This window comes from Puma concolor, chromosome B3 (genome assembly GCF_028749965.1).
Source record: "Puma concolor isolate L17-30 chromosome B3, mPumCon1.1.hap2, whole genome shotgun sequence".
NCBI lineage: Eukaryota > Metazoa > Chordata > Mammalia > Carnivora > Felidae > Puma > Puma concolor.
Genome location: NC_141672.1, coordinates 38,102,534 through 38,116,301, shown reverse-complemented (window position 1 = coordinate 38,116,301; position 13,768 = coordinate 38,102,534). Strand labels below are relative to the sequence as shown.

Genomic DNA, 13,768 nt, shown 5'->3' with positions numbered 1-13,768 from the left:
CCAGAGGAAGTAGGCACAAGAGAAGGCTGATTTACTATAGAAGGTATCCTCATAAATCCTCCAACGGGAAGTAAGTCTCAAACAACTAGTCATATGTGAATATCACATTTTGTCCCTATTTTGAAAATAGTTGTTCTACTTTTAAGATACCCTTTTCTACTTTTTTAACATTACCAGGCATTGATATTTAAAAATGTCTCTTGGGGCGCCTGGGTGGCGCAGTCGGTTAAGCGTCCAACTTCGGCCAGGTCACGATCTCGCGGTCCGTGAGTTCGAGCCCTGCGTCAGGCTCTGGGCTGATGGCTCAGAGCCTGGAGCCTGTTTCCGATTCTGTGTTTCCCTCTCTCTCTGCCCCTCCCCCGTTCATGCTCTGTCTCTCTCTGTCCCAAAAAAATGAATAAACGTTGAAAAAAAAAAAAAATTTAAAAATGTCTCTTGAAGAAGTATCAAAACTCCCAACTAAGCTTCTACCTGGATTGTATTTGTTAAAATCTTTTTGTAACCCAAAGATGATTCCAGAAATACTGCTGTTGTAGTTAAGAATTATTGAAACATAAATTTTCTTTGTAAAAATAGACAAATTGTTTTTTTACTCAATTTCATTGAGGTATAATTTACATATAGTAAAATACACACATATGCATTTTTTTTTTTTTTTTTACTGTTTATTTTATTTTTGAGAGAGAGTGCAGGGGAGCAGTAGAGAGAGGGAGAGAGAGAGTCCCAAGCTGGCTCTGCAGTGTCTGCACAGAGCCTGATGCAGGGCTTGAACTCATGAACCCATAAGATCATGACCTAAGCTGAAATCAAGGGTCGGATGCTTAACCAACTGAGCCACCTAGGCGCCCCTATGTGGTTTTTTTTTTTTTTTTTTTTTAAATTTTTTAACGTTTATTTATTTTTGAGACAGAGAGAGACAGAGCATGAACGGGGGAGGGTCAGAGAGAGGGAGACACAGAATCTGAAACAGGCTCCAGGCTCTGAGCTGTCAGCACAGAGCCTGACGCGGGGCTCGAACTCACGGACCGTGAGATCGTGACCTGAGCCGAAGTCGGACGCTTAACCGACTGAGCCACCCAGGCGCCCCCCCATGCGTTTTTTAATAAGCTCCACGCCCAACGTGGGGCTTGAACTCATGACCCCACAGTCAAGAGTTGCATGCTCTACTGGGGCGCCTTGGTGGCTCAGGTTATGATCCCAGGGGCATGGGATCAAGCCCTACCTTGGCCTTTGAATTGAATGTGGAGCCTGCTTCAGAATTCTCTCTCTCCCTTTGCCCCTCTGCCCTGCTTATATGTGCTCTCTCTCTCGCTCTCTCTCTCTGAAATAGAATAGAATAAGATTACATTTGACATGACATGACATGACATGACATGACATGACATGACATGACATGACATTACAAAGAGTTGCATGCTCTACCAACTGAGCCAGCCAGGTGCCCCCAGATACGTCTATTTTAAGTGTGCAACTGATGAGTTTTGATAAAGGGATACAATTGTGTAACAACCACCACCACCGTCAATATAAAGCACATCTCCATCACCTCAGAGTTTCCTCTGCCTCTTTCCACAATGTCCTGTAAGAGAATCGTATAGTATACAGCCTTTTTTACCTGACTTACTTGGTGTAACGTTTTCAAGATTCATCCGGATTGTTAATGTTTATAGATCATTCTTTTGATTGTTGAGTAGTGTTCCATTCGTGGAAATATGCAGCATGTTTATCCCTTCACCAGTTAATGGACATTGGCTTATTTCAAGTTTTGGACTATGCTAGGTTAGCAGCTTAAAACAACAGACATTTATTATCTCAGTTTCTGTGGGTCGGGAATTCAGGCGCGACTTAGCTGAGTGCCTCTGGCTCAAGGTCTCTTGTAAGAATGCAGTCACGCCTTGCTGTGGGTGAGGGAGAAGACAGGATGCACTTCCAAGGTCATTCACTTGGCTATTGGCAGGCCTCAGAAGATCTATTTCTATATACAGACCTGTGCCCCCCCCCCCCAAAACTGCCTCATGGCCTGGTAGCTGACTTTCCTCACCATGAACGATCTAAAAAAGAGAGCCCCCAAGACAGAAACAGCCTTTTTATAACCTAATCTTGGAAGTGACATCTCAGTAAGGAATCAGTAGAGCCAGTAGTAAATCAGCAAGTAAATTAGTAAGCCCAACCTACATTTCAAAGGAGTTGATTATAAGGGCCTGAGTATCAGGAGGTGGGGATCAGGGGGTCTTACAGGCTACTGTAAGCAGAGCTGTGAATGGTCCTATACAAATCTTTGTGTGGATGTATGTCTTCATTTCATTTCATTTGGTAGATGCCTAGGAGTATGATTGTTGGCTTTTATGGTAGGTCTTTAAATGGATAAGAAATGGTCACATTGTTTTCCAAAATGGCTAAACTCCTATTTTTCAGTCCAACTGGCCATATGAGTTCTAATGGCTCCATATTCTCACCTGCACTTGATATCATTTTGTAAATTTTAGCCATTCCAGTGACATGTAGTGGTATCTCATTGTGGTTTAAATGGCCTTTTTTGGGGCGCCTGGGTGGCTCAGTCGGTTAAGCGTCTGACTTCGGCTCAGGTCATGATCTCACGGTCCTTGAGTTCGAGCCCCGCGTCGGGCTCTGTGCTGACAGCTCAGAGCCTGGAGCCTGTTTCAGATTCTGTGTCTCCCTCTCTCTCTGACCCTCCCCTGTTCATGCTGTGTCTCTCTCTGTCTCAAAAATAAATAAGCGTTAAAAAAATTAATTAATTAAAAAAAATAAATGGCCTTTCTTTATGACTAATAATTTATTTGAACATTTATGTGTTTGTAATTTGTATGCTTCCTTTGTGAAATGTCTATTGAAGTTTTTAATTGGGTTGTCTTTCTATTATTGAATTGTATTATTTATAGAATGTTTAAAAAAATTTTTTTTTTTCAACGTTTATTTATTTTTTGGGACAGAGAGAGACAGAGCATGAACGGGGGAGGGGCCGAGAGAGAGAGAGACACAGAATCGGAAACAGGCTCCAGGCTCTGAGCCATCAGCCCAGAGCCTGACGCGGGGCTCGAACTCACGGACTGCGAGATCGTGACCTGGCTGAAGTCGGACGCTTAACCGACTGCGCCACCCAGGCGCCCCTATAGAATGTTTTAAAAGCAGTCCTTTAACACATATATGATTTACACATGCTCTCTCAGTCTGTGGCTTTTCATTCTCCCAATATTGTCTTTCAGAGAGCATATGTTGGTAATTTGATGGAATCCAATTTTTAATATTTTTCTTTCATGGGTTATCCTTTTGTGTTGTATGTAAGAAATCTTTACCTAACCCAGGGCTACGATGGTCTCCTGTCTTTTCTTCTAGAAATTGTATAGTTTTAATTCTTTTTTATTTTTATTTTTTTAATGTTTATTTATTTTTGAGAGAGAGACAGAGTGTGAGCAGGGAGCAGGCAGAGAGAGAGAGGGAGACACAGAATCGGAAGCAGGCTTCAGGCTCTGAGTTGTCAGCGCAGAGCCCAACGTGGGGCTCGAACTCACAAATCGTAAGATCGTGACCTGAGCTGAAGTCGGTGGCTTAACCGACTGAGCCACCCAGGCGCCCCTGTATAGTTTTAATTCTTACTTTTAAGTCCTCAATCCATTTCAGGTTTGTTTTTGTACGTTGTATGAAGGTTCACTTTTTTCTGTGGGGATATCTGAGTGTTCCCACACCATTTGGTGAAAAGACTCACCAATGAATTACTTTGGTGCCTTATTTAAAATCAGTTGCCATGTTGTAGATGTGGGTCTATTTCTAGACTCTCTGTTTCTTTCTGCTGATTTATGTGTCTGTTCTTTCACTGATGTGACCCAGTCTGGATTACTATAGCCGTATAGTAAGTCTTGAAATCAGGTAGCATAATTTCTACAACTAGTTCTTTTTCAAGTTTCTTTTGACTAATCTGGGTCTTTTGCAATTCAGCGTAAGTTTTGGCATCAGCTTGTCAATATACAGAGGACTGTTGGAATTTTGAGTGGATTACATTAAATCTGTAGATCAGTTTGGCGAGAATTGACATCTTAACCGTATTGACTGTTCCAATCCAGCAACACGACAGATCTCTTTATTTTGGTCCTTTTTAATTTCTCTCAGTGGTGTTTCATAATCTTTAGTGTATAGGTCTTACATGTAAATTGTTGAATTTATCCCTAAGTATTTTATATTTTTGATGCTATTGTAAAATGGTATTATTGGTTAAAAAAAAAAAAAACCAAAAAGCATTGGTTTTAATTTTGTTTTCCATAAAGTTTTCTCCTTCTAGGATTTCAAATAAGGACAACATAAAATTCTGAATAACCTAAAAAATTTTAGAGACCAGAATTCTAATTGAATTAAGTAAATGTTCTTTCTCATACCATATTCTGTTTCATGGAATCACCTGAAGACTACGCTAGGTTAAACATTTCCAGTTGGTGGCTGAGATATCTTGAAATCTTAAGTTTGAAAGTTAGTTAATACATTATCATTGTTAAAAGAAGAAAGAAAAAAATTATAAGGAGGAATGTCTACGAAACTGTAAAAATGGATGTTTTTCTCTTTCATTTGGTTTTATCAGATAGAGTCCCTTTGGTGTCAGGTTATTCAGGTCAACTCAAACCGTAGGGATGCCTCATGGAAGTCGGTGGCATCATGTGGTAAGGCCACGCGAGGACATCGGCACCAGGACTGACAAGCCACAGGATTGCCTCTTCATTCCCAATCCTCACTTCGTGTACCTCTTTCTCTCGAATTCACATTCCCAAAGTTACAAGTCCAGCCAATTAGAGAGAGCCTGAATGGCTTTCTTGGCCCGGATTTCAGATGACAGAGGAGAGGGATGGACCGCAGGTCAGGTGTTCCTGGTTCTTTTACTGATGGCTGGAGGAGCAGGGTTGCATGGTAGGAGCCCACCAAAATGGGGTAGACACTCCAAAGTCACCCAATGCTGTTTACAATATAGTGTTTAGTATTTTATTATGATTAAAGTGGGGTTTTTTTTGAGAGCAAGAGTGTGAGCAGGAGAAGGGCAGAGGGAGAGAGAGAGAGGGGTGGGGCAGAGAGAGAGAGAGAGAGAGAGAGAGAGAGAGAGAGAGAGAATCTCAAGCAGGCTCCATGCCCAGTGTGGAGCCTGATCTCACAACCTTGAGATCATGACCTGAGCCCAAATCAAGAGTCCGATGCTTAACTGACTGAACCACCCCCAGTGTCTTATTATGAAATGAAATGAATAGGAGTTTGAAATGCTGAGGCAGTTTTAAAATTCTTGGATTTAAAATTTTCTTACTAAGGTGCAATTGACACACATTATAAGAGTTTCAGGTGTGCAGTGAAATGATTTGATATTTGCATGTATTGCAAAATGATCACCACAGTAAGTCTAGTTAATACGCCACACTATATACAGTTAGAAAATTTTCTCCAATTTCGATATTAATCAACCTCTTTTAGTATCTTGATGTTCTCTCTCTTTTTTCCTTGTTTTCCATTGTGTAGATGGCTTTGGAAGATTCAGAACAGAAACACAATCTTTTACATTCAGTGTTCACGGATCTAGAAGACTTGTCAATAATTTTTGAAACTGATGATTTAGCACAATCTGTACAAGAGTTAAGTCGTCAAGTGGCAGCTTTACAACAAAAAATCATGGAGAGCCTTCCACAGATTCAACGGATGGCTGATGTAAGTTGACACTACAAAGATGTGATTTCTTATTTTTAATTTATATTTCATTTAGTAAATTAGAGTTATACCACTAATCAACTCTTAACTATATGAAGACATACTGATCTGGTACATATTTCACTTATGTTCTTATTTCTTGAATTGTATTTTACTTTAATTTTTTTGTTTATTTATTTTGAGAGAGAGAGAGAGTGTGAGTGGGGCAGGGGCAGAGAAAGAGGGAGACAGAGAATCCCAAGCAGGCTCCACGCTGTCAGCACAGAGCCCGACTTAGGGCTTGAATTCACCAACAGTGAGATCAGGACCTGAGCCAAAATCAAGAGTTGGATGCTTAACTGACTGAGCCACCCAGGGGCCCCAATTTTACTTTAATTTGCAACTTTTATTGTGTAGTGCATATCCCCATTTTTGGTCCAGAAGTGGTCTATTTAAAGGAAAGAATCCTCATCAAGTAAGCTCACTGTTTTCTCTTTGTCAGAGAGACGATAATTGTTGATATAAACACACAAATTAGCAAAGTGGGACTTGAACAGATAACCTCCCAAGTCTTCATTGACCAATAACAAATATTTGCTGAGGGGCTGCTGTATGGCAGCCACCAGATTTTGAAATAATTTCATTTATTTCAGCTTGAAACGTGTGAGGCATTTATTTAAGAATCAAGTCATATAGCAAAGGCAGGTACAATTAATTATTTACTTTTTGTTTCTGTTACATTGCCTATGCCACACTTATGTAACTTCAGGATAATGATTGCTAAACATTCTTGGTTATTGAAGCTTATTCCAAGGTTTTTAAATGCTTCTATAACTTTTGATAGAAATTACCCTAAGAGATAGGGTTTATTTTCTTATACCCTTTTCAATATAAGATGCAAAAAATAATTTCAATATAATTTAACTTTTCTTTGTAACTTGAAGATATCACTAGGAAGTTGCTGTATTCATTACTTCATTTGCTTGTAAAGTTACGCTTATCTGATATTAAATGGCTCCAGACTGTTTTAATTTGAAACCCTCAGTCTATTTCGTTTTTACTTTTTAAGTTCTATTTATTTTTAAAAGAGAGCGAGAGAGTGCATGTACGTGCGTGCACCCAAGCAGGGGAGGGGCAGAGAGAGAGGGAGACAGACAATCCCTAACAGGCTCCTGGCTATGAACGCAGAGCCCATCGCCGGGGCTCGAGCTCATAAACCATGAGATCGTGACCTGTGCTGAAATCAAGAGTTGGACCAACTGAACCACTGAGGTGCCCCTGAAACCCTCAGTCTATTCCCGTGTAGTTTCCTATCCCCTTCATTATGAGCTGTACCTTTTGGTTGTTACAGTGTGTCTGCATTTAGCTCTCTTTAAGTAAAGGTCTAAAGGCCTTCTTACAGTGCAAGTGGATTTCAATATGTAGGGTTTGTAGCATGTACTCATGCATTTATGGTTTTGTATCACGTGTTCTTCCATATGTAGGTTTATTACACGTGCTGCAGCCTTTTCACTGTTCTAGGTTCTTGGCCGAGTCCTAGAGGTTGACACTGATGAGAGAATAACCACCAGACAAATGATCTGTTTGCTTAAATTAATATGAGTATGTTATAAAGTTAATTTGGTGACTCTGCATGACAATAGTTCATTAGGGGATTGGCAAGAAAATCCTGTCAATTTTTCCAGCTTCTTTTGTGTTCGTTTTCCAAGGGTGACTTTGTCATTTTACTTGAAGTGGTAGAAATTTTTAAATTGTAGACCCACTTGTATTCAAGTGTTTAAACACATTCCAAAGATAAATCTAAAGAGTTCATAGATATTGAGAATTAAAAATTGAAGGGGCGCCTGGGTGTCTCAGCCGGTTGAGTGACCGACCGACTTCGGCTCAGGTCATGATCTCCATGGTTTGTGAGTTCGAGCCCCACGTCGGGCTCTGTGCTGACAGCTCAGAGCCTAGAGCCTGCTTCGGATTCTGTGTCTCCCTCTCTCTCTGCCCCTCCCCGACTCATGCTCTGTCTCAGAAATAAATAAACATTAAAAAAAAATTTTTTTTTAATTGATTCATGGGTGCCTGGCTGGCTCAGTCAGAAATGTGTGCAACTCTTGGTTTTGGGGTCATGAGTTTGAGCCCCACATTGACCACAGAGATTACTAAAAAAATAAACTTAATAAAATTTCTTCAAATGCATAATACTTTTGTTCTCATAGTTTAAGAAATTGAAAGTTGGCCTTATGAGGAGTTTTAACTCAGCAAGGTATAAGCAGTGCTTTGTAGTGTGGTATGCTAATAAAGGAATGACTTTTTTATTGAAAGCAGTTAACATCTACATACACTTTGTTAGGCTTTTTTTTTTTTTTTTTAATTCTAATACAGTTAACATAGTGTCATATTAGTTTCAGGTGTACAATATAGTGATTCAGCAGTTCTGTACATTCCTCAGTGTCCATCACAATGAGTATACTCTAAATCTCTATCACATATTTCACCTATCCCTCTTTCCACCTTTTCTCTGGTAACCATCAGTTTGTTCTCTATACTTAAGAGGCTGTTTCTTGGTTTGTCTCTTTTTCCTTGTTCATTTGTTTTGTACCATACCTTGTTCATATGGTATTTTCTTTCTCTGACTGGCTGATTTCACTTGGCATTGTGTGATCCATCCATGTGGTTGCCAATGGCAGGTCTTCATTCTTTTTAATGGTTGAGTAATACTCCATTGTATATGTACCACATCTTCTTTATGCATTCATCTATCCATGGGCACTTGGGTTGTTTCCATAATTTGGCTATTGTAAATAATGCTCCAATAAATATAGGAGTGCTATATCTTTTAAATTCGTGTCTTTGTATTTGTTACTGGTACTGGAATTACAGGATCATATGGTAATTCTATTTTTAATTTTTTGAGGAACCTCTACGGTTTTCCACAGCGGCTGCACCAGTTTGCATTCCCACCGGTTTGCACAAGGATTCTTTTCTCTCCACAGCCTCACCAACACTTGTTGTGTCTTGTGTTTTTTATTTCAGCCATTCTGACAGGTGTGAGGTGATATCTCTTTGTGGTTTGGATTTGTATTTCCCTGATGATGAGTGATGTTGAGCATCTTTTCATGTGTCTGTTGGCCATCTGGATGCCTTCTTTGGAGAAATGGCTGTTCACATCCTCTGCCCATTTTTATTTTATTTTAAATATTTTTTTGTTTTATTTATAATAAATAATTTATTTTTTAAGAGAGTGAGAGCATGTGTGCATGCACACACACGGGGGGAGAGGCAGAGAGTGGAGGGGCAAGAGGATCCTAAGCAGGTTCAGAGCTGACAGCGGGAGCTCAAACTCATGAACCATGGGATCAGGACCTGAGCCAAAATCAAGAGTTGCTGCTTAACGAGCTCAGCCACCCAGGCACCACCCCTGCCCATTTTTAAATTGGATTATTGGTTTTTGTGTGTGTTGAGTTGTAATTTTGGGTACTAATCTTGTATTGGATATGTCATTTGCAAGTATCTTCTCCCATTCAATAGGTTGTCTTTTAGTTTTGTTGATTGTTTCTTCTGCTATGCAGAAGCTTTTTATTTTGACATAGATGCAATAGTTTATTTTTGCTTTTGTTTCCCTTGCCTTAGGAGTCATATCTAGAAAGATATCGTAAAGGCTGATGCCAAAGTGGTTGCTGCCTATGTTCTCGTCTAGGACTTTTATGGTTTCAGGTCTCATATTTAGGTCTTTAATGTGTTTTGAATTTATTTTTGTGTATGGTGTAAGAAAGTGATTCAGTTTCAGGGCGCCTGAGTGGCTCAGCCGATTAAGCGTCCAACTCTTGATTCTTGATTTCGGCTCAGCTCATCATTTCATGGTTTGGGAGATCGAGCCGCACATTGGCTGCACTTACAGCATGGATTCTGCTTAGGATTCTCTCCCCTCCTCCTTCTCCTCTTCTGCCTCTCCCTTGCTGTTCTCATTCTCTTTCTAAAATAAAAAAAAAATAAAAAAGAAAGTGGTCCAGTTTCATTCTTTGCATGTAGCTGTCCAGTATCTTCAACATCATTTGTTGAAGATACACTTGGTTATTTTTTTTATTTTTATTTTTATTTTTTTTTAGTTTTATTTGTTTAAGTAATCTCTACACCCCATGTGGGGCTCAAACTCACAACCCTGAGATCAAGAGTTGCGTGCTCTTCCAGCTGAAACAGCCAGGTGCCTCTCACTTGGTTAATTTTTAAGAGGTGTACGTGGCAAACATTTTTGCCTAAATTGGAGAACAGAATACGAGGCAATAAATTGTGTTTTATAGGTTATTAACATACAACATATACTACATGAATGTTTTCTTGTTTCTGAAATTCTAGGATGTGGTTGCTATTGAAACTGAAGTAAAATCAATGGACAAAAAGGTTTCAAAAATCAAAGCTATCCTCTTATCCAAAGAAATATTTGATTTTTCGCCTGAAGAACATCTTAAGCATGGGGAGGTAAGTATGCATGGATCATTATTAGAAATATTCTCTCATAATACTTATTATGTTTATGCTTTAAACATGTTTATTATTTTTTTTAAGTTTTATTCTTGAGAGAGAGAGAGAGAGAGAGAGAGAGAGAATAATGAGCATGAGTGGGAGAGGGGCAGAGCGAGAGAGGGACACAGGATTTGTGCTGTCAGCAGTGCCTGACACAGGGCTTGAACTCATGAGCCGTGGCATCATGACCCAAGCCGAAGTCGGATGCTTAACCGACGGAGCCACCCAGGTGCCCCTATTATTTATTATGTTTTAAAATATAGGGGCGCCTGGGTGGCGCAGTCAGTTAAGCATCCGACTTCAGCCAGGTCACGGTCTCGCGGTCCGTGAGTTCGAGCCCCGCGTCAGGCTCTGGGCTGATGGCTCAGAGCCTGGAGCCTGTTTCCGATTCTGTGTCTCCCTCTCTCTCTGCTCCTCCCCCGTTCATGCTCTGTCTCTCTCTGTCCCAAAAATAAATAAACGTTGAAAAAAAAAAAATTTAAAATATATAATAATGTGATCTGACTAAAAAGTACTTAATCCTGCCAGAGTAATAGCAAAATAAAGTTGAAAACTAGATATGAATGACACATATCATGTTTTAAATCATACAGTATTATCTGTATAAAAAGAACTTTTCCATTGGTTACTTTTCCCTGAATTTCTTCTGAAAACTTCAAAGTTTGGAAGTTTTACCATCAAGTCAAATCCCGGTGTTTAATAGTTCAAGGGTTTCAGCCTCGAAGTCAGGAGAACTGGGTTTTAGACCCAACTACACTGCTTACAGGCTCTGTGACTTTCAGCAATTAGTTAACATTTCTGGAATTCTCCTACTGCGCATCGGTATTGTGGCGAGGGTACTTGGATGATTACAGTGGATACAGAGCCTCTAGCATAGGACCCGGGGCATATTAAACAGCACACAGACACAGATTTCCTCTCCGCCTAGCAGTCAGCAGCGTGTGCTTGGGAATCAGGCAGGCCTGGCTTCAACTCCCAGCCCTACCTCTTATAGCCTGACCTCCCCGGGGTCTTCTAACTTCTGTGAACCCAGTTTCCTTATTGTGAAATGGCGGTTCTGATACCTACCTCCCAGGGTTGTTGTGACGGTTAAAGACAGTGATAGATAGGAAGTTCTTAGTAAAGGGAACAATCTCTTCGCATTTATAGATTATGTAAGTCCGGGTTTTTATGGAACCGATGTCATTGAAGCGAAATATAATTATACTTTTGGGACTTAGGGAATTTGGCAGGACAATTCAATAAGCACCTTTTGAGGGCCTGCGCTGTGGGAAGCCCCATGCTACGTGCAATTGCTATGAAAGTGAGTAAGAGGCAGAAAGAGGCAGAAACTGCCCTTGCACAGCTCACTGCCTGGTGGCACAAAGCAAAGCAACAGTTCTTCAGAGAGTCAGGGAGGGAGAGAAGGAAGGCAAGGGTGGTCCAAACGCAGAACTTGGTGCTGCGGGTTTACCCTTGCCCCAGGCATTCTTTCCAGAGACCTTTCACTATCGGGGCACAAGTGATCTAAGAGTTCTTTTCAGCCTGAGCCAAGGAAATGCTTTTTTTTTTTTAATTTTTTTTTTAACGTTTATTTATTTTTGATACAGAGAGAGACAGAGCATGAATGGGGGAGGGTCAGAGAGAGGGAGACACAGAATCTGAAACAGGCTCCAGGCTCTGAGCTGTCAGCACAGAGCCTGATGCAGGGCTCGAACTCACGGACCTTGAGATCATGACCTGAGCCAAAGTCGGACGCTTAACCGACCAAGCCACCCAGGCACCCCCCAAGGAAATGCTTTAAAAATCACAATTTAGGGGGCGCCTGGGTGGCGCAGTCGGTTAAGCGTCCGACTTCAGCCAGGTCACGATCTCGCGGTTCGTGAGTTCGAGCCCCGCGTCGGGCTGTGGGCTGATGGCTCAGAGCCTGGAGCCTGTTTCCGATTCTGTGTCTCCCTCTCTCTCTGCCCCTCCCCCGTTCATGCTCTGTCTCTCTCTGTCCCAAAAATAAATAAACGTTGAAAAAAAATAAATAAATAAATAAATAAATAAATAAATAATCACAATTTAGGGGCATCTGGGTGGCTCGTTTGGTTAAGCATCAGACTCTTGATTTCAACTCAGGTCATGATCCCACGGTCTGTGGGTTCGAGCCCCACATCAGGCTCTGCACTGACAGTGCAGAGCCTGCTTGTGATTCTCTCTCTCTTCCTCTCTCTCTGCCCCCATCCCAGCTTGTTCTCTCTCTCTCTCTCTCTAAAAAATAAAAAAATAAAATAAAAATTAAAAACTTAAAAAAAATCAAAACTATAGATTAAAGACTAAATCATACAGTATTTTAATTTTGAACAGATTCAGCAGTGGCCATTTCTTTTCATTTACGTACCATGCTTCTCTGATACAATTAAGGTCATACTTGAAAACATACGTCCCATGAAGAAAACCATTGCTGAAATAGTGTCTTACCAAGTAGAACTGAGGTTGCCCCAGACAGGAATGAAGCCTCTCCCTGTGTTTCAGCGGACGAATCAGCTTTTACAAGATGTAAAATTGTTGGAAAATGTGACTCAGGAACAAAATGAGTTATTAAAGGTGAGCAGTGTGTGATAATAGCCAACTTTATTGGCTGAAAATGTTCAGCAAAAGCTGGTTTTCTTTTCAATTTTAATGGTTGGGTTGGTGAGATTCCCGTGACCACAAGATGCTGCCTCTGTTGATTCTTTTTGGTCTCTTCTGGTATTGTTATCCAGGATGTGACATGGGCTAAAGGAGAGTGTCTTACTGCTTAAATGAGGCTAAGGTGATTTCCCCAGTTCTTATTCTTCTTTAGTTGAAGGCATTAAAGCGTAACTATGATCGGTTTAATTCTGTCCTGCAGTTATTGAAAACACACGTGGGTAAATGCTGTGGAGAAAGGTTTAAACCTGAGCAGTGTATTTGCAAACCTCGTGAGACCCTTACAGTAACCAGCACCATAATAATCTCTTTATACTCTTGGTCACTTTCCCATTAATCATCTTATTTTCTATTCAAACATGGGATACAGATAGAAGGGGCACTTTGCCACCTGTATTTTTATAAAAAAAATTTTTTTTTTCAACGTTTATTTATTTTTGGGACAGAGAGAGACAGAGCATGAACGGGGGAGGGGCAGAGAGAGAGGGAGACACAGAATCGGAAACAGGCTCCAGGCTCTGAGCCATCAGCCCAGAGCCTGACGCGGGGCTCGAACTCCCAGACCGCGAGATCGTGACCTGGCTGAAGTCGGACGCTCAACCGACTGCGCCACCCAGGCGCCCCGACCTGTATTTTTATATATAAGGAGACAGGAGTCAGAAGCTTATTAGATCACTTGCTGAAGGACCACCGAGTTAACTCGTGTGCAGATTCATTTGTGTACAAACAGGACAAAAATCTGTGTTTCTAGACTCCTGGTATCATTCGTTCTTCATATCAAGGTCTCTTCCTTTTAAATGATGACATCTTTCAGCATCTCCCCAGAGGGTTAATTCTTATGTTTTGACTGATCTCCAGGCTCAAGTCAGGAGTCGTTATTAGATAGAAATTACATTTTTCTTTGATTTGCATTTCTAAGTTAACAACCACT

At 40.7% G+C, this 13,768-nt stretch overlaps 1 protein-coding gene across 12 annotated transcripts in view; it reads left to right on the top strand.

Annotated features, from left to right (window-relative positions):
- The window catches only part of SYNE2 (spectrin repeat containing nuclear envelope protein 2), a 342,816-nt gene that overhangs the window by 210,824 nt on the left and 118,224 nt on the right, over window positions 1–13,768 (top strand). For all 12 annotated transcript variants that reach the window (XM_086709562.1, XM_086709567.1, XM_086709569.1 and 9 more), the window contains 3 exons: window positions 5,506–5,691; window positions 10,015–10,137; window positions 12,571–12,753. In XM_086709562.1, coding sequence (XP_086565688.1) covers window positions 5,506–5,691; window positions 10,015–10,137; window positions 12,571–12,753 — 492 coding nt within the window. The remainder of the gene's footprint in view (window positions 1–5,505; window positions 5,692–10,014; window positions 10,138–12,570; window positions 12,754–13,768) is intronic.